Here is a 21,816-nt window from a genome sequence, read left to right as displayed (position 1 = left end):
TCTTTTGTTAAAAATATCAAGAAAAATGCAACTATTGAAGTAGGAGTTTGTCCAGTTCTGATCATCTTTTTCCAACTATTCACAGCGCTGAAGGTAGTCACATTTCTGGACAGAGTAATGGACGTGACCCACAGGCTCTTGCCAAGGCTGTGCAGATCCACCAGGACACCTTACGCACAATGTACTTCGCTTGAGTTTGGGAATTTCTTTCCGGAAGGAACCGAAGATTGCAGCCTACATTTCCAGTGGGGTCAGTTTACGAGCGATGTCTCCAGCCATACTGTAACTTTCACTGTGCGGAGACAATAGTTTCATAAACTGACGGAAAGGGATTGTTTACCTACGAAGATCATAGCACTATTATGCAATATGAAACCAGCCAACTGCTCTGTGTGTGTGCGTGTATGTGTGTGCGCGTGTGCTCCGTCAGACCTCCGTGTCTGTGTCTTTCCTTTTTTCTTTTTCAATATAGTTTCCTTTTTGCCTTTACCTCAGTGTTTGGCAGCACAAAACTCATCTTTATCAAGCAACATGAAAACGGAACAAAGAAAAATGTTCCACAAACCTTGGATCTCAAAAGTAGTCACTAATTAGGTCAGAAATCCAGCCATTTGCTCAGTCCTCAACTTGGGAATGTGGGGAGGTTTGTGGGAGATGAAGACATGTTTGAAAAGATGTCCTCTAAGGAGTTCCTACCAGTGCTTCTTGAGATCCAATAAGTCCCACCTCCACTGTGCCACTGTTCAAATTCCATTTACTGGTTATCAATTAAGTCAACTGACTATTGAGCATAGCTACTTAGTTATGGCTGAGTTTCATAACCAGAGCAGTGGAATTTTATATATAGAAGATAAAATCCAGGGTTTGGATGAGCTTGAACAATGATGGTGTGAGAGTAACTTTTGAAAATTCCAAGATTTGGGGGCTCTGTTTAATGTAGAAACTTTTTGCTGTTTCTTTTATTGTTTACTTGCTAGCTCACAACTAAATGTGACTTCTTTTTTGTTTTAGCAACCTTATATTTATTAGAAAAAATTAATGCTTAATTTAATATGAATTTACATTTAAAAATATAGTAGCATCAATTTTATTTAGTTCTGGAATGTAACCGTGTTGTATACTGACAGAACATTGCTACCGTTAGTGCAATAAGCGGTTGGTAAGAAAGCCCGTGTCCTACGCTGTACTGGAGCAGCAGTTGTACCACTATAACCGTGGGAGAGTGGACACCTCCGCACTTCAGAACCTTATCAGTTTTAATAAGAAAAAAAAGTTGAATGCAAAAAAAAAAGTAGGGCTGGGACGTTTTAATGTTAGTTTATTGGGACATTACTTTATTTAATTTACACATCTAATCACTGAAATGTGAATTTTTTTCAAATATTTTTGTTTTATTTCAGTCATTCCATTTTAAGATAATATACCAACTTTTTTTATTTGGAAATTTTTCATAAAAGTTTGACTTGTTTCATTGATACAAATCTCATGACGTCGTTTGCACTTTGTAAAACCTCATGAACTGCATATTTTATCTAACGGTTGTCATTGCACTGGCTCGAACCGCAATATACAAAATGCTGCAGCCTTCTTGATGGATGGGCATTGTTTGTGTCCCAGCCCTACAAAACAACCTCTCCTCCATGTGAAAAATTTGTACTTTTACAGAATAAAAAAATAACTAGAACTTTATGGAAACAATGAAAAAACTGCAGAATTTTCCTCCCCTCTCACAAAAAGCAGGTCCATTGTCATTTGATTATAAAGCAAACTAAAATATTTTTCAATTTATTCCACCCTTCCCTAAAATATAAGGGCTAATACTCTAACTCTGACATGCAAGTTTTCAATGGCTACTCCAGTTTAAAAAAGGATGTCGTTTATATTTTGTCAAAATTGATTCTTCAGCATGGTCACAAAAAGGAAAAATGAAAAACCTACCTGGTTTATCATAATGCCTTCCACCCCGCCATTGTGATAAACAACAATCAGATTAAATCAAACTGAATTGATAGAAAGGTCTTACAATTTTATTAATTTGAAATAGCGAATTACAATTCACATTTTAAAAAAAATTGATATTCCATTCTAGACTTTACAGGAATACTGCATGGTAAGGACATAATACAGATGATAAAAAACACATTTTGATATAGCTGTTTCCTGTGAATTGAAAAGTGCTTGGTTGTCAAGAAAAACTTTAAATCCATTTTTGAATTTTGTTTTTGAACTCGAGGTTTCAATGGTGCTGATTTCACCACCAATCTCAGTGTACACAAGACTAGTCAAAGAGTCAGAGGAATCTGTTTTCTCCCTTTATATCGTCTTTCATGAGCAGATGTGTTACAGCTCTCGATGTACACTGTTGCCTGGAAGGCCTTAAAATAATCAAAATACCTCATGGGGTTTCATTTTTTTACTGTTGCTTCTTTAATTGGATGTTATTGGTTCCTTTTTGCAAGCTCCACAAATAATCTGGTCAGGGCATGTTGCTCAAAGAATTTTGTTTCGTGAATGAACAGCCATATCTACTTGGGTTCTACAGATCATGTCAAGGGTTGATTTCAGGGGGAACTTCACTCTGGAAACATCTCCAGAAGTCTGCTTTTGAGGACTTTTTTATCTTTGGAAAACATTTGCTGATGTCGATATTCTTGCATGAATATGATTCTCTTTATGAAGCAAAGTTTTGGGAGGAACGTTGTTCTGGCTTGCCTATTAAAATCATTGCCTGCACGTGTCTTCCAGATGCTACATTAATGAATACACTGGTAACTGATTAATTAAATTTGTATACATAGCAATTTCATTCTTGCGATGTATATAGTTCCAGTCAACATTCTGCTATGGTTTTCACATCATTTCAAATCCCTCACTGAATAGCTGAGAGGCCACAATGGCCATCAGATGGTTCTAAGCCATGGCTAAACTAGGAGCAGGAAAATCATCATATTCATTGGAGATTTTCATACTTTAGAAAGTATTGTCCATTTTTCGGTACATTTTCCCTGAAAAATTGCTTAGGTGGACAAAACAATCGCTGGAACATCGAGAGACAAACAAAAAGAAAGAACCAATGCAGGCTTGTGTGAATTCTGTATTGACCTCTGCAGGGAGGGGATCAGCAACTAGTTGGATGATCAAATATATCATCGCAAAGGGAACATAAAATTCAAAGTGAAAATTGTCTTGACAAATTGTGTCCACTTGTTCTAACAAAATTAATAATTTGCACTGATGAGTACACTGTCCAACTTCTTTTGAATTAAATCAGCAAATACAAGAGCCTGTTCTTCATTTAGAAATAAACTTTCGTATCAGCAAATAATTTACCGAACTGTACCAAAGCACTCCAACTGAGATGGGATCTCACTATTTTAATCCTCCGTTCTTCTGGTGTAGGAGGTTGCTACAATCCTTCTGCTTCCATTTGCCACTTGAGTCAAGTGGTTAAAAATAATTCTCACTTCTAACGAAGACAGACATTTTCAAGTCTCCAGAATCTAACCGTAAAAAATATTTTGCTCTCTTTTTAAACTCCTTTAGGACTGCCCCTCCTGACTAGCTCAGCAATTTTAAGATATAATGAGATTTAATCTCATCTATTCAGTGGATTAGTGATATTTTTCAAATTAACTTACCAGTTCCCAATGAGTTATGTTTGAAGGGGAGGAGAGTTCTGCAGTCAAACCACGCCAAGACTTTAATACTTGGTGCCTTTGTCATGTTCCATTTGGTCTCTATAGATGATCTAATTTAATTGAGCCAATGCCAAGTCTGGATCACAATTCAAATCACCACTGTTTACTTCAGACAATGTACAATAATGGTGTACATGTAATGCTGCTCTTGCAACTTTACAAACTGATAGCATTTAAACAGAATGCTTCCTTGTACTGCATATTTATCAGTCAAACAGACATTTCCTTAACATCAATCTGTAAAATAGAGGTTTTCTGTGAGGAGGGGCCTGTGTCCCTGTACCATACCCATCAGCTCAGTTTGTGAATGCCTGCATAAAGTGCCGACAGCATTTGCAGACTAACGTCATTATGTACCAGTGTTGGGAGGGCAGTGAGACCGATAGCTGCTATTTGTTAATCAGTGTCAGACAATAACTGCACTAGGAATTGAAGAGATGCTCACGATTCCTATTTACAAGAGTGAAGGGAAGAATGTAGTGATTGACCAGTATAAAAATTGAATCAGGCCAGCTTTTCCAAGCCCTATGTCATTTTTTCTCAAAACATTACCCACTGATTTAAGTTTTAATGCTGGTATTGTTAACCTGTACTGGGAGACACCACAAAACAAAATAATTAATGCACATGAAAACCTGACCGACTGCCTGTATCAATACCACCACATCAAAATTGTGTCAGTCGGGTACAGGTTCCAGAAAATTAGCAATATATGCTTTATCTATCCTGGTACCCCTTAGTACCTCGTACTACTTTATAGTAGTATGGGGGCTTTTACTAGCATAGCATCTGTTTTAGTGTACTGGAATGATCTTTCAATACAAGTCTGGTACTACTTGATGCAATATCTACCACTACATATGTAATAAGTGCTGGAACTGATTATACTGAATACCTTTACCTTACAGGTAGTATCTGTATTGGTATGGGCACAAACTGTGAGGGTACAGATCTGGTATTTGTACTGGTCTATTGCTATAGGAAAGGGGTGGTTTCAGCATTTATGCTGATCCATTTTAATTATTTTTTTGAAGATCAGTCCTTAGAAAGTGCCTTTACAGAAGCTGGTGCTGTAGAATTTTTTTTTGTTCATTATGTGGCTGAAACAGTTTTATATAATGCCAAGAATATGACAGTATCCTGTAGCTGATGTATTTAATGGCAGTTTCTTCTAAGTCAGGACCAAGATGGGGATTATAATACAAAAAGCTTTGAAGAACACTCTCAATACACAACCTAACCAAGACACAGAATAGGAGCTATGATTGTTGTGAATTGACTACATTTCTTTAAAATGTCTCCAAAGTTGAGAATTTTGCTATTTTGTAAATGTTTATACATTAATGTTGTGTTCTATCCCTTCCCCTGCAAACTTCATGTCTAGAGGGAGGGATAAGTTATACAGGCCTAATGAGTGTTATGAAGTGTAACTGGTATGATGCAGAGTGCATGCCGTATATTATAATGGTGATTTGTCTGTAACTTTTAACAAAAGCTTTGTTTTGTAGGTGGCCTACTGCACTCTGTGTTGCTCCTGTAATTAGGCCTATATCATCTTATCTCTACAAGTTAGAGATGGTATCTTTTCAGTAAACAAATGAAACTCTGGGAGACATAATTCCAGTTTCTGAAATGGCGAGCATGTATTTACATGTAAAAGTATGCATACATTTTGGCTCTCCTCATTCTATATTTGTGCTGATGGATTCATAGAATAGTTTTTCATTTAAAAACAAAGCAACTGTTTATTATTTGATATAATAACATGAAAGAACCCTCTTGACAAATATGCTAAGTGTGCTTACTGGTAGAACCAGAATTTCAGGAAGCCAAGACTCACTCACTGAGGATTATATATTTGTTCTTTTGCACTACTTAATTCTAATTGAAAGGAACAGACCTAAATGAGCCAGTGAGCTGGAAGATTTACTTGTTTGTAAGGAGTACATTCAAAGGTTTCCATCTTAAAGAAGTTGACTGTATTTGTTGCTAACACTGATGACATACCAATAGGAGAAATCTGAAGATGGTCTTGCATATTAAATAAATATCTCTCGACTTCCTCCAGTAACACAGCAGCTGAGCCATCCAGAGGAAAAGCCCTCCTTTGACTGTCTGTTGGATGAAATCAACTGGGATATAATGGGGGGTATTACAATTGGTACTATGATATAGATTAGAAGAGTGATAATTGAGCAGGGTTACTGCTTCTGATTGATGTCCTCTGCTACCTCTGCTGTTAATGCAAATATGTGAATGTCAGATGAGACAGGTTTTGGCTCTGCTGTAATATTCCCAATGAATGAACAGTTTGCCAACATTCTGTCTCCAGGTCCACACATGTTTGCTCATTTGAGCAAGGTACAATAAGTGAAAGCCTTTACAGAGAGGAATACAAAATCGATGAGAAAAAGAGTATTTGTCATACCTACTTCATTGTTTTCTACAATTTGCTCCAATTGGATTGAATTGTTTGTGTTAATGAATTCATACAAGTGAATTGGCAGTTTTTACTTCATTCCAAGGAAACAGAAGTAATAATTGGGAAAATTTCCATCCCCCACTTGCTTCAAAACAATTAACATGATGTGATTGTGATTAACAAAGTTTTAAACATAACATTTTGAACTGGTTTCTTACTCTGGATACCTTTTCCGCTCTATGTTTCGGTATGTACTTGGAATTGTGCTTAAAAAGTATTTTTGAATGATATTTTCTATTAGTAAATGGAATCTATTAGATTTTTGATGGTTTGATCATATTTTGGCTGGATTGACCCATTTTTTAAAATAAAGTGTTCTAAAGTTAGTGAAAGAATCTTAACAAAAGCAAAGAATCAACTATACCAAGTTAGAGTACAATACACTAGTATCATAGAATTGTATAGCACAGGAGGAGGCTATTTGTCCCATTATGCCTGTGTGGGCTCTTAGAAAGAATTGTCCAATTCATTCCACACCTCATCTTTTTCCCCACAAATCTGCAAACTAGTCCTCTTCAAATATGTGTCCAATTGCCTTTTGAAAGTTTCTATGGAATCTGCTTCCACTACCTTTAAGATCATGCACATTTCTGTATGGGGGAAAAAAATCTTATTTCTCTCTCATTCTCTTGCCCATCACTTTAAGTTATCGACCCACAAGCAACAATCCTTCATAATTTTGAATAATCAATTAAATAGAAACATATAAAGATTTATGGCACACAAGGGAACCATGTGGTTGGTTATATCTATGGCAGACCAAAAAAACCTATCGTTTCTAGTCCCACCTTCCAGTTTTTGGTCCATAGCCCTATAGGCTACAACATCTCCAGCGCATACCCAAATGGTTCTTAAATACCACCCTTTAAGGCAGTAAATTCCAGACACCCCACTAGCCTCTGAGTGAAAACAAAATGATTCCTCCCCTCTATTTCTTCTACCAATTGCTTTAAACCTATGCCCTCTTAGTTACTGACCTCTCTGTTAACAGAAGTAGGTCCTTCCACTGCCCTCTGTCTGGAGGCGTCATAATTGTATACACAATTAAACCTCCCCTTAGCCTGTGCTGCTCAGAGGAAAAAATTCCAGCTTCTCCAAACTCTCCATGTAACACTTATCCTGGTATCACCCTGGTAAACATAATCTGCATCCTCTCCAATTCCTTGACAACCATTCTTATCTGTTGATTATGAAAGCTAGTGAAGAGAGGTTGGACAGGACAGTCAAATAATTGTTAAAGTACTCATTCTCTATCAGCATTCTTATTAGTTTATAATTTTAAGCAGCTTAAAATTGGGCCAGCTTCTTATTTAATTAGTGGAGGAGAAGGAGATATGTTGCATTTGTGAAAATGTAAATGATAGAAATAGTGGAAAAATGAAATGTGGAAAAGTAAATCAAATGGAACCAGTTATGAGAATGTGTTCATTGTACGTTGCCTGTACTAAATAGAGTAAAATGTTTTGTTAAATGAGAATTTTATGAAGAGGGATTTATTTGATGTTTTTAAAATCTTATTGTAAACACTGTTCATAACCCTCTGATTGGCGGTTTGAGTTCATGTTATTTGAAATTTAAATTCACCATCTTCACTTGCATTCAGTTTTTGTTAAAGAAGAATCATGTGCTGGGAGGAAGAGAAGGAAAAGAAAAAAATAAGACCAAGTATGTCTCATCTCACAGCAAGCATACCTCCTGTTAGCCTAGCACAGAACACCATTTGTGTCAAGCTCAAGGAGAACTCTTGCACAGTTTCCTTTCTAGCTGAGAAGACTATACGAAGGATCAAAACTAGTAGTGGTTGGTGGTTGTGTATGGTGAGCGTTCTGTTTCAAGGAAGCTTGGGATTAAAAAAAAACACTGCACCTCAGTAACCTTCATATGCTGCATAAAGAAAATACTGCTTTTGGTTACATTATATCTGCTGCACATGCTTGACAGTACACTTTAAAATGTTCAAAAATTGTCTTAATAGCAGTTATCAATTGGATTTTTAATGGAAAAATGAGCCTTTATTTTGTGGTTGTTTCTGAAAGTTAACTCTTATTTATTACTAATGTTTAGCATACCGCTGTGTAACATATGCATTAGTGTTGGAATTATACATAGAGGGAGGATCTCTACTATCGCTTATTGCCTTTTTCTTCAGAGGAGATGAGTGTGAATTTGAAATTATCATAAATGTTTTGGGTGTCGTACCTGTTACTGTGCTGTTGAGGTTGCTTAGAATAGATCACTGGCCTTCATTAAAGGGTTACAAGAATGTCAAAGCAAATCTTGAAAAAGATGAAATCCTAATTTTAAAATGAAAAACATTGGTTTATTTGTACATCAATAGGTAATTGCATATGCATTTATTAATTCCATTAAGTGTGATTGTGGCATTAATGTGTCTAAGGGATGATGAAGATTTTGCAGCCACCAAAAACTAGTTAATTGAAATCCAGCAGTGATACAGTTTGTGCAGGCAGTCATAGAACTCATTGCAGGATGTATTGTGTATGTAAATCACCATAATGAAGGCCACTGATATTTTTTTACATTAAATCCATTGTGTTTTTTTTATTAAACACTCTCCCACTCAAATGGCCAAATGTCAATCCATAAATCTCCAAAGTGACCTCAGATGAGCTTCATGCCGTATAACATTTTTTCTAATTTTTATAACTAAATAGAAAGTTGACCTTCGGCATCTGTACAAATTCAACTTTGGTACAAGTTACTAAAAACTGGGAATTTATTATTTCTTTTACCCGATATTGGCAGCAATATGGTTGGTCAGCAGTGAGACTATGTTGTATCCTGGGAATTGAGAAAGCCATTCTGAGCTATGTGGGTGAGGTCAAATGACAGTATTCATTTCTCTTCCTTTATATGTCAAAGAAGTGGTAATTGAACCCATTGGATAACTTATTCCACTGCCATCAAATATAATTTTCTTTATTGTGTCATATTCAACTCTCTGGCAACGTAACAGCTTTTTCATGTGAAAGCATAAAATTCCCACTTTTATGCTCCTTGCACCAAACACCATTCCCTAGCCAAAAAATAAATGACCAGCGGAGCTTCTTCTAGATCTCTGGTCAATCTTGATCCAGATATTTGGAGAGCCTGTGGTGGGTGACTTGCCAGCTGAATTTCCCCTCCCTCTGGAAAAGTGCCTGACCTTGACTGCTTCCCTGATGCATGGCTGAGTTTAAGAATTTACCATGTGGGGAATGGCAAGCCATTTATGTTTTACCAGTCCATAGCACGGTGTGCTGCAGTATCAATGCGCTTCAGTGCCATGCCATTGACGTTGTAATAAATCTTAACTGCATTGGTGCAGGTTTCCACATAATAAAAAGAATTTTTTTAAATAAATGTAATGCTGGTTTATGTCTACATTTCTGCCTGTGGTATATACAGAAGCAGTGACAGAGCTGCATGAGTTACATCATAGGTCACTGGGACCCAACGCACACACACAATCTGGCTGCTAATGTCACCTGAAACAGCTCTGTGGGGAAGAGCGGGTATGATGATCATCTCATAGATTACCTAAATTAAACTGATAAATTTGGGATCTTTCTTATTTGTGGAATAAACAGCATTCCCTCTGCTTAGATACCAATCAAGCTTTCACATTAAGCTGAGAAATATCTGACTCATTCAGTGCTGACTTCCCAGGAGATAATTTTTGTATTATGCCTCTTGAGTACCGAATGAGATTTGCTTTGTTTTGTTTGCAATTACTCACTTTCTTATCCATAATGTTCAATGTGGTGTCTGAGTACCCCATAGCCCTAAGGTTCCACTGCAATGATACTGAATCACCCCCAGTAATTGCATTGCTGAAGCTGTGGCTGCATTTTTGTGGATGTTGAACTTCATTAGGTTGTCGAACTCCAGCAGGTAATTGGGTATTTCATAGTTCTCACTCAGGCAGACCATAATCAGCAATTCAGTTTTTAAAAAATTAATCAACCCAAACATGTGTTTTACAGCTTTCTAAATATGCATCTATATATATATAATGCCTTCAAACAAGCTTTCAATGTCTTGACAAGTGATGCACATTACATTTGAGAAATGAACAGAGCTCAGAACATTTCTTAAATTCAAAGTATTCTCTGAATAAGATAGATTGTAATCTTATTTTTTTGGTGCATAATTGTTACTGAAGTCCTCAAGAGGGTTAATACTTGCGCAACATGTTTTTGTAAATGTGTTCATAATTTCTAAGAATTTCTCACCCAGTACATTCGTGTAACAAAAAGAAATCGTGAACTTGATTTTTTGCTAAAATACAAATGTGTTTGCCAGTTGCCGTGTTGGATTTTGTTCTGGGGACAGTCTGATCCAAAGTTTTGTGTAACTGAGCAGACAGTTTGCCCATGCAAGTTCCAGCAATCATTTTCAGCACTGAGGAATTTTCAAAATACCTTTTACCCCATATTTATTTAGGGGATTGAATTTTCTTGATTCGTATGAAGCACTGAACTAAAAATTTTATTAGCAACATGCAAGTCAGTTGGCCATGTGATTCTGTACAGAGGTTTTGCTATACATTTTTAATGTTGTTTGTATGACTGCTGAGTGAAATTTCTGAAAGTATTTTGAGACAATGTTGGCCTTGTCTCATGGAATGAGAAGTGTCCTTCCTCAGCTAATAAAATCTGTAATCAAACAATATTAGTGGACAATAAGTTTCAAAATGTTCACAATGAAATCTCTGTGCTTTATTTGGTTGTGTGTTACAGATTTTTTTGTCTAATTTTAAAATTGGATAAGGACACTGCAATTATGCAATTCTAAATTCAAAATATTTTTGGAATAATCCCCAGAAGAAAAACTGAGATTGCTATAATTTTGATTTTTGCTGCATCATCTTTTGTTAAAATTGTTTGATTTCTTCCAATTTTTCCCCTCCCAACTGCTTTGCTCACAAACAAGTAAAAATGTATCTAGAAGTATTTCCCAGCAAACAGTTATACATTAACATTACATCATCCTGGCAGTGTCCTGTGGTTTGTTCCACACTGTCGGCCAGTGGTATGTTTCTAGTCTTAATCCATATTAAAAGCAAATCTACCGTATCACAAAATTCCATAACAAAATCCTATAGGTTCTACGACTACAATCTATTGTAATTTTTTATGTAACCTTTTTGTTCAGTGTTACGGTCCTCTTCAATAAAAGTTTATTTCAATTACATTAATGTTCAGACAAGTCCCAATACTTTTTTGCTGCTTTGGTTCAAACTGAAAATTGTTTCTCTTCAGCATTATTTGCCATACAAACAGCATCTACATGAACAGGTTTTGGTGTGGTTTTTTTCTAAATTAAAATACTAACAACTTTGTTTGGGCTTGTGCAGCATCTTAGGCTTTGACCTTTCAGCCCTAGTACCTGAAATAAAAACAGAAAATGCTGGAAAAACTCTCAGATCTGGCAGTATTTTGTGGAGAGAGAAACAGAGTTAATCAGCGGGATTTTACGGCCTCACTCGTCCTGGAACCAGAAAATCCCGCCCAAGGTCAACCTACATTTCCATTGTGCACCCCTCGCCTGCTCCGATTCCGTGGCAGGTGGGGCAGTAACCAACCACTGTTTTCAAGCCCAATATGACTCTTCTTCGGCCCTCATACCTGAGTTGAATCCAGCTCAGACTGATTGGATCAAAATCTCCTCTACCCATTGTAAAAATTATGTTGTTTGAACAGTCTCAATCCACCACAATATAAAGCTGATTTGGATTTAGTAATGAGGGTGATTACAGTTTAGATTTATGTAATGCCTCTAACATTGTAAAATTCCCCCTGACTACACATTTGAAGATTAGACCGAAGAGAAAAGCTGGTTGAGGAAACATGAAAAAAAATATATTTTGGAAACTTTTCAAGGAGAATGGGATGAACTAACCAAGTGAGTGATTTAGGGAGTGTTTCTGTCTCCAATTTTTGAGTAGTGGAAGAGGAGAACTCTCAATCCAAATTGAAAGTGGGAGCTGTGAACAGAATTCTATGCTTGGGGAATGTTATGGAAGGATTTGTGAACTAGAGCAAGGCGTTTGAAATCAATTTATTAGCAGAGAATCAGTAGAGATCAGCAAGGACAGGAATGATAAATGAACAGGGCTTTGTGCAAAATGGGATGAAGATGGTGGAGTTCTGGTTGAATTGAAGTTTGGCTGGCACAGCAGCACTGGGAAAGAGGACATGCATGAATGAGGGCTTTGGTGTCTGCATGATCTGTAATATGACAACTGGAAAATAATCTGGCGTTAAAAGAATGTGATGGTGCCAGAGCAGAGGGAGCATTAACTGTTGCACTTGACCTGAGTCTCGGATAGAACAGATTAATGACTCTCACCTTGACTAAAATAAAACTTCAAATTCTCCAAATAAAACAGTGTTCCCTTGCAACAAATCTCTGTAATTAAAAAGAGAAAAGACTAAATGGTTGCCCATGTAGAAAGAGGAAAAATCCGTGAATGAATATAAGAAGGTACTCTGTTGCACTTAGTTATTAATGGCAGTTTTCTCAGTCAAGCTCTTGAAGCAGCACGGAGTTCATATCAAGGGAGCAACTCTGCGACAGAGTTCTTACTTGGGGAATTTGAATGAGGGAATTTTAAGGGCTGATCTCTAAAATCTAGTCCAGTTTGCATTTAACATTTCACTTTAACTGACTTGTAATAGCTATCATTCTGGACTTGTAACTGACTTATAGTAGCTCCATAGCGGTAAACAAGCTGACTACTAGTGACAGCAGCACAATTAGGTGGCAAATTAGAACTGGTAACCTCGCAGGCAGGGCCTGATTTGAGTCTTTGGAACTTCAGCTAGTATAGATGTAGGTGGTTTGCTTAAGCACAAATTTAAGTAGCACAAAGTCCAGCTCTCTCAGTACTGCCATGACAAAGTACTTACTTGGTCTTTTATAGAACAAGGAATGGTCAAAAAGAGATGGAACAACCCCACACACATATACACAATCACCAAAAAGTCCCTGACTTTACAGATTCTGATGGTCTAGAGGCTTTATGACTCATATTGTTCCTCAAGTTTGGAAAAGTGATAGTCTCAACTGCTTTGACTGACTTTGTTGGTCTGGAGCTGAAATTGGAGCTTGGTGTTGCAACTATTTGGCTTCTACATTTGGTTCACTCAAATGTTTGTTGGAGGTTTGCCACAAGCGATGAGAAGACTTCTATTCCTTCTGATCGTGCACTCTGGAGTATGCATCAAGTAAGACCGCTGTTGATTTTCATCCCTCAGGACAATGATTCCTTCTATGTCAAGGTTGCTAATTTAAACCTTGTCACCTCATGTTTAACTTAGGCGTGTTTCAAATATAGTAAGTGGATGCTTGTTGCTTTCTATTGAAATGTTCCCAGTCCTGGACATTCAGATGGCCCCTGACTGCCAACCCTGAGATTAATTTCTTCGGTAGCAAATTTTCTCCCCATCAGAGCTGCTGAAGTGGGGTGGATCTATAAGTCTAAAGTGCCAATGGAAAGTCAGCATTTTTCTTCAAGAGCATTTTAATAGTGCAGATACCCTTTTTTGCCTCGCTATTAGATTGTGGATACCTTGGGGAGCTGGTGAGGTGTTGAAAGATTTATCTCCGGTCATCATGTGTAAATGTTTCACTTCAATCCACCAAGCAAAATAGTCAACAATGATGATGAAGGACTTGCTGTTGTATATGAATAGATACATTCCCATAGTCTGGCAGGAAACTGGGAATAAGATGCTCCCTCTGGATTGGTTTGTGCAGTGTGCACACCTGGCAGTTTAATTGCTCTTGATATTCCCAGATACCACAGTGCAGTTTGGCCTTGTGCTCTGAACATTGTGATGTCCAAATGGCTTTAGTAGATTCAATGTAGAATCTCCAGCTGGAGGAAGATGGGAATGACCAACCACTCATCGTACACTAGCATATCATAATAGTGAAGTGTTTCTACTGTTCAAAGTAAATTTTTATAACTGGTTTATGGAGTACTGACCGATATGAACGCACTCTTCATCTCGCATCAGCACCAAGCATATCTGGAAGCTTTTTGGACCTCGCAGGCAGTGGTGCTGTCACAAACAGACTATAACTCAAGTTTGTCAACCAGATGGACATTGTGTGTTACAGAACTGTGACCCTGGATAGTTTATCTGCAGTCATTTGATGCTTCCCCTGGACATACACTCCTGTATGTATGAAACACAAGTGGAATCTCTGAATTCTGGTTAGGGAGACATCCTGGTGAGTTATTGCTAATCCAATAATGAGACCAATGGTTTGTGATTTGTCTCAATGATCACCTTCAGCCCAGCAATATAGTCCAAGAACCTCTCACAAGCCCTTGTTATTGCAAGGTCCCCTTTTTCAATTACTGCATACCGCATCTGTGCCTGACTGCCTCCTGTATGCATAACATACTGGTCAGTGGCATCCATCTAGCTGTTCTTGGAACAGGCCAACCCTAATCCTGTTGACAAGAAAGCCACTATGATTGTAGTTGGCAGAGATGGGTCATAGTGAGCCAAGATATCTGGTGTGAACAACATGTGTTTGATCTGATGGAACGCCCGCTGCTTTATGCATACTAATGCAATGCTTGGACCTTTTTGAGAAGATGTTGCACAGGCTCTGTGACCTGTGCCAAGTTGGACAGAAATTTCGCCAACTGGTTCAGGATGTCCAGGAATCTTTGGAGGTCTGGAACAGATGACTGGGTTGGAAATCCATAAAGTGCCTTAGTTTTGTGTGGATCCACCATGATGTCTTTGCTTCTCTCAATATGACCTAACACCTGAGGTCTTGGAGAACTCGCACTTGTCATTTAGCATTAACCCTGCTTCCTGCAAGAATATCAAATCAACTGTAAGTCTTCTGTTGTGTTCCTCGATGGTCATACTGTGAACAAGGACGAAATCCATATGGCAGGTGACACCTTGCAGACCTCATAAGATGGCGTCAATATGTGATGAAAAATCTCGGATACCAAAGGGGACATGATTGAAGCAGAATCTGCCAAATGAGGTGGCAAAACGTTGTCAGCAACTTAGACTTCTTGTCTAATGGAATCTGCCAAAGGCTGCTGTTGGCATCAAGTTTTCAGAACACTGCTATTGAAGAATTTCGTGAAGCTGTCGTCTATCAAGGACAAAGGGCAGATGTCCCTTGCCACTGACTTGTTGGGTTGTGTCATGTCGATACAAATGCAAATGACCAGTTTGGCTTTGGAACTGGGACCATCCCAGAAAACCGTTCTGTTGGCTGACTGATGGGGAAGGTGACCCCCCCCCCCCCCCAACCTTGGTTGTCATAATTAGGTGTGGTTTTTAATATTGTGTGAACAAGCAACAAAGTTTGGCATCATTTCTGTTATGCTGTAGTCAGTCTTCAGTTTCCCCAGCCCAGTGAATAGTTTTGGAAAATCCTTTTAAAATCGGAGCCAGATCCTTGCTGGTTAATCTCGTCAATCTTTTGGATGAGGGTGAAGCCAATGCAGGCTTTTCTGCGCAGGATGGAAAATATTTGGTTGCGGAGCATTTATAATGTCTCATGTATTTGTTAACATATTGGAATGTTGCTTGGAATGTACCTTTTGAGCTGGAGCTTGTGTCTTGTGGTCACTGTTATAGGTGGCTTCAGACATTGTTTCACTAGCCACAGTTCCTTATCCAACAGGACTATCACTCTGGCTCCTGTGCCTAATTAAAATTGATACGGTGACCGTTTACAGATATGTCAGCAATCCAAATGTGAATCTGGAAACCTTGATTTCTCCCAAGAAGCATTGTTGGATGACTTCTTGGTGTGGTGTGGTTCAGTTCATCTATCTCATGGACTCGTTTGGGATTTTCCACACCTCAAAGTTTTGAACTTGCATATCTTTCCAAAGTGTCCCAAGTGATTGCAGTGAAAGTACTGCACAATGATTGCTGGGCACTGTTCACAGCACTGACATGGTCTGCCACCATCTTGTTTTACGCTTGGATATTGTTTTTTTTTGCCCCAGATTCTCCTTGCAATTTTGTTGCTTTATGGAGCTGGGCTGTTGTGGTTGCTCTGTACCACAGGTTAACTTTGGCATGACTTCTTGGAAGTCATCAGAGATTGCAGAGCCTCTGGCGATGATCTTTGCGTCGTCGATGGAGACGGGAGAGGTGCCGGAGGATTGGAGGATTGCGGATGTGGTTCCTATTTTCAAGAAGGGGAATAGGGATAGCCCAGGAAATTACGGACCGGTGAGTCTAACCTCAGTGGTTGGTAAGCTGATGGAGAAGATCTTGAGGGACAAGATTTATGAGCATTTAGAGAGGTTTAGTATGCTCAAGAATACTCAGCATAGCTTTGTCAAAGGCAGATCGTGCCTTACGAGCCTGGTGGAGTTCTTCGAAGATGTGACTAAACACATTGACGAAGGGAAAGCGGTAGATGTGGTTTATATGGATTTTAGCAAGGCGTTCGATAAGGTCCCCCATGCAAGGCTTCTCGAAAAAGTGAGAGGGCATGGGATCCAAGGGGCTGCTGCCCGGTGGATCCAGAATTGGCTTGCCCAAAGGAGGCAGAGTGTGTGTATAGATGGGTCTTTTTCTAATTGGAGGTCGGTCACCAGTGGTGTGCCCCAGGGATCTGTTCTGGGACCCTTGCTGTTTGTCATTTCCATAAATGACCTGGATGAGGAAGCGGAGGGATGGGTTGGTAAGTTTGCCGACAACACGAAGGTTGGTGGGGTTGTGGATAGTCTGGAGGGATGTCAGAAGTTACAGAGGGACATAGATAGGATGCAAGCCTGGGCGGAGAAGTGGCAGATGGACTTCAACCCAGATAAATGCGTAGTGGTCCATTTTGGCAGGTCAAATGGGATGAAGGAGTACAATATAAAGGGAAAGACTCTTAGTACGGAAGAGGATCAGAAGGACCTTGGGGTCCGGGTTCATAGGACTCTAAAATCGGCCCCGCAGGTGGAGGAGGTGGTTAAGAAGGCGTATGGTGTGCTGGCCTTTATCAATCGAGGGATTGAGTTTAGGAGTCCGGGGATAATGATGCAGCTATATAAGACCCTCGTCAGACCCCACTTGGAGTATTGTGCTCAGTTCTGGTCGCCTCACTATAGGAAGGATGAGGAAAAGATTGAAAGGGTGCAGAGGAGATTTACAAGGATGTTGCCTGGATTGAGTGGCATGCCTTATGAGGATAGGCTGAGGGAGCTCGGTCTTTTCTCCTTGGAGAGACGTAGGATGAGCGGAGACCTAATAGAGGTATATAAGATATTGAGAGGCATAGATCGGGTGGACTCTCAGAGGCTTTTTCCCAGGGTGGAAATGGCTGCTACGAGAGGACACAGGTTTAAGGTGCTGGGGGGTAGGTACAGGGGAAATGTTAGGGGGAAGTTTTTCACACAGAGGGTGGTGGGCGAGTGGAATCGGCTGCCGTCAGTGGTGGTGGAGGCAAACTCAATAGGGTCTTTTAAGAGACTCCTGGATGAGTACATGGGACTTAATAGGATGGAGGGTTATAGGTAGGCCTAAAAGGTAGGGATATGTTCGGCACAACCTTTGGGGCTGACGGGCCTGTTTTGTGCTGTAGTTTTCTATGTTTCTATCAGTTATCAGTTTTGCAGGTGGATTTCCAATTGTCTTACTATTAAGATGGCTTTTTCCAAGTCAGATCTCTTTCAGATTGGAGTACATCCAGAAGATACCAGTGGCTACTCTCACCACTCTTCGGTCTCTTATGAGCTCTGACTTAAGGTCATCATAGTCACAGCCTTTAGTCAATCTGTATAGAGTCAGAGGTTTACAGCATGGAAATAAGCCCTTCGGCCCAACTTGTCCATGCCGCCCTTTTTTTTTAAACCAATTGCTAGTCCCAATTGCCTGCATTTGGCCCTTATCCCTCTATACCCATCTTATGCATGTAACTGTCTAAATGCTTTTTAAAAGACAAGATTGTACCCGCCTCTACTACTACTACCTCTGGCAGCTTGTTCCAGACACTCATCATCCTCTGTGTGAAAGAATTGCCCCTCTGAACACTTTTGTATCTCTCCCCTCTCACCTTAAACCTATGCCCTCTAGTTTTAGATTCCCCTACCTTTGGGAAAAGATATTGACTTTCCAGCTGATCTATGCCCCTCATTATTTTATAGATCTCTATAAGATCACCCCTCAGCCTTCGACGCTCCAGAGAAAAAAGTCCCAGTCTATCCAGCCTCTCCTTATAACTCAAACCATCAAGTCCCGGTAGCATCCTAGTAAATCTTTACTGCACTCTTTCTAGTTTAATATCCTTCCTATAATAGGGTGACCAGAACTGTACACAGTATTCCAAGTGTGGCCTTAACCAATATCTTGTATAACTTCAACAAGACGTCTCAACTCCTGTATTCAATGTTCTGACCTATAACTAATTTATGAAAGTGTGTCTGGGTTCCCCAGGCTTTTTGACCTCTTGTTAAGTTTTGCTCATTCCAATATTTTATTGTTTCTTAGGTTAAAATTGGTGTTAAAGGACTTCATGAACGCATCAGGGTTATCCGAAGATTCATTTATTCCTTGTCTGATAGTTATGTCATCAGCTATTGGACCTCCTAACCCACTGAATATAGAAACAGAAACTAGAAGCAGGAGTAGGTCAGTCGGCCCTTCGAGCCTGCTCCGCCATTCATTTTGATCATGGCTGATCTTCGAATTCAATATCCTGATCGCCCCCTTCCCCCCATATCCTTTGATCCCTTTAATCCCAAGAGCTATTTCTAATTTCTTCTTGAAATCAGATGTTTTGGCCTCAACTACATTCTGTGGTAATGAATTTCACACATTCACCGCTCTGAGTGAAGAAGTTTCTCCTCACCTCGGTTCTAAAAGTTTTACCCCTTATCCTCAAACTATGACCCCCTCGTTCTGGATTCCCCCACCATTGGGACATTCTTTCTGAATCTACCCTGTCTAACACTTAGAGTTTTAAAAGTTTCTCTGAGATCCCCCCTCATTCTTCTAAACTCCAGTGAATATAATCCTAACCGACTGAATCCCTCCTCATATGACAGACCTGCCATCCCAGGAATCAGCCTGGTAAACCTTCGCTGTTCTCCCTCTATAGCAGGGACTTCCTTCCTCAAATAAGGATTCCAAAACTGCACACAGTATTCCAGGTATGGCCTCACAACGCCCTATACAATTGCAGCAAAACACCCCTATCCGTATACTTTCATCGTCTCGCTATGAAGGCCAACATACCATTTGCCGCCTTTATTGCCTGCTGTACCTGCACGCTTACTTTCAGCGGCTGATGCACGAGGACGCCAAGGTCTTGCTGAATATCCACCTGTCTCAATTTACACCCATTCAAGTAATAATCTGTCTTCCTATTATTGCTACCAAAGTGGATAACCTCACATTTATCCACATTATTCTGCTTCTGCCATGCACATGCTGGCACACTCAGCCTGTCAAAATCACACCGAAGCATCTCTCTCTCTATCCTCCTCACAGTTCACCCTCCCCCTACCCAACTTTGTATCATCTGCAAATTTGGAGATAATACATTCAGTTCCCTCTTCCAAATCATTAATATATGATGTGAACAGTTGGGGACCTAGCACAGATCCTTGTGAAACCCCTTTAGTCACTCACTGCCAATCAGAAAAGACCCATTTATGCCAACTCTTTGCTTCTTATCTGCTAACCAGTTTGCTATCCATCTCAAGACATTACCTGCAATGCCATGTGCTTTAACTTAGTCTGTTATGAGAGACCTTGTCGAAAGCCTTCTGAAAGTCTAAATAAACCACATCCACTGGTTCTCCTCGGTCAACTCTACTGGTTACATCCTCAAAGAATTCTAATAGATTCGTCAAGCATGATTTCCCTTTTGTAAATCCATGCTGACTTTGTCTGATTATACCACTGTCTTCCAAATGCCAAGTTATGAAAATCTTGATAATAGACTGGAGCAAGTTCTGCAGTACCTACGTTAGGCTCACTGGTCTACAGTTCCCTGTTTTCTCTCTACCTCTCTTTTTGAATAGTGAGCTTACATTAGCTATCCTGCAATCTGCAGGAACTATTCCTGAGTCCAAAGAGTTTTGAAAAATAACCACCAATGGATGTACTATTTCCAGGACCACTTCCTTAAGTACTCTTGGATGAAGATTATCAGGACCTGGAGATTTATCCACCTTCAATCCCATCAGTTTCCCTAAAACCATTTCTCTACTAATGCTGGTTTCCTTCAGCTCCTCACTGAAACATGTTTCTCTCAGCACTTCTGGTACATTATTCATGACTTCCTTTGTGAAGACTGAAGCAGAGTACAAATTTAATTCCTCAGCTATTTCTTTATTCCCCATTATAAATTCTCCTGTTTCTGACTGTAAGAGGCCTATATTCATTCTTGTCAATCTTTTTCTCTTAGTATTCCTCAATCTGCAGGAATAGTTCCTGCAGATTGCAGGATAGCTAATGTAAGCTCACGATTCAAAAAGAGAGGTAGAGAGAAAACAGGGAACTATAGACCAGCGAGCCTAATGTAGGTACTGCAGAACTTGCTCCAGTCTATTATCAAGATTTTCATAACTTGGCATTTGGAAGGCAGCGGTATAATCAGACACAGTTTATATAAACTTTTACAGTCAGTTTTTATGTTCCCTGCCATCTTACTTTCAGACTCTATTTTTTCCTTATTAATCAATCCCTGGTCCTCTTTTGCTGAATTTTAAACTGCTGCCAATCCTCAGGTCTATTGCTTTTTCTTGCCAATTTGTATGCTTCTTCCTTGAATCTGATATTATCTCTAATTTCCCTTGTAAGCCGTGGTTTCGCCACAATCCCCTTACCACTCTTGCGCCAAACAGGAACAAACAACTTCTGGAGTTTACCTATTTGTTCTTTAAGTGCCTGCCATTGCCTGTCCACTGTCTTTCCTTTCAATAATGTTTCCCAGTCCAACATGGCCAATTCATGCCTCATACCATCTTCGTTACCTTTATTGAGATTCGGGACCCTGGTCTCAGAATCAACTACATCACTATCCACCTTGACAAAGAATTCTACCATATTATGGTCACTCATCCCCAAGGATGTTCTCACAACTAAATTGCTAACTAATCCTTTCTCATCGCAAAACACCCAGTCCAAGATGGCCTGCTCCCTTGTTGGTTCCTCAACCATTCAAGAAATGAGAGATATCCAATGATGGGACAGAAGATGATTATTTTGTGGAATGATATAGCAGACAAAGACATGATTAAAATACAGCACAGGAACAGGCCCTTTGGCCCTCCAAGCCTATGCCGATCATGATGCCCTAACTAAACTAAAAAAAATCTTCCTCCCTTACTCAGTCCTCTCTTCCCTCCCTATTCATGTACCCATCCAGATGCCTCTTAAATGTTGCTAATGTGCCTGCTTCCACCACTTCCTCTGGCAGTGCATTCCAGACACCCATCACTCTCTGCATGAAAAACCTGCCCTGCACGTCTCCCTTAAACTTTCCCCCCCTCACCTTGAACCTGTGCCCCCTTGTCATAGAATCCTACAGAGCAGAAGGAGGCCATTCAGCCCATCGAGTCTGCACCGACCACAATCCTGCCCAGGCCCTATTCCCATAACCCCATGCATTTACCCTAGCTAGTCCACTAAG

At 39.6% G+C, this 21,816-nt stretch overlaps 1 protein-coding gene and 1 long non-coding RNA gene across 5 annotated transcripts in view; one reads left to right on the top strand and one right to left on the bottom strand.

Moving 5' to 3' along the window:
- Window positions 1–2,732, top strand: part of LOC144509271 (protein argonaute-3) — a 139,987-nt gene extending 137,255 nt beyond the window's left edge. For both annotated transcript variants that reach the window (XM_078237890.1, XM_078237889.1), the window contains exon 20: window positions 86–2,732. In XM_078237890.1, coding sequence (XP_078094016.1) covers window positions 86–194 — 109 coding nt within the window. In that variant the 3' untranslated portion in view covers window positions 195–2,732. The remainder of the gene's footprint in view (window positions 1–85) is intronic.
- LOC144509275 (uncharacterized) overlaps window positions 1–21,816 on the bottom strand; it is a 217,595-nt gene that overhangs the window by 133,083 nt on the left and 62,696 nt on the right. The window lies entirely within an intron of this gene.

This window comes from Mustelus asterias, chromosome 21 (genome assembly GCF_964213995.1).
Source record: "Mustelus asterias chromosome 21, sMusAst1.hap1.1, whole genome shotgun sequence".
In the NCBI taxonomy this organism is placed as follows: domain Eukaryota; kingdom Metazoa; phylum Chordata; class Chondrichthyes; order Carcharhiniformes; family Triakidae; genus Mustelus; species Mustelus asterias.
The sequence above is the reverse complement of the archived record's forward strand: the minus strand, read 5'-3'. Positions and strand labels throughout refer to the sequence as shown.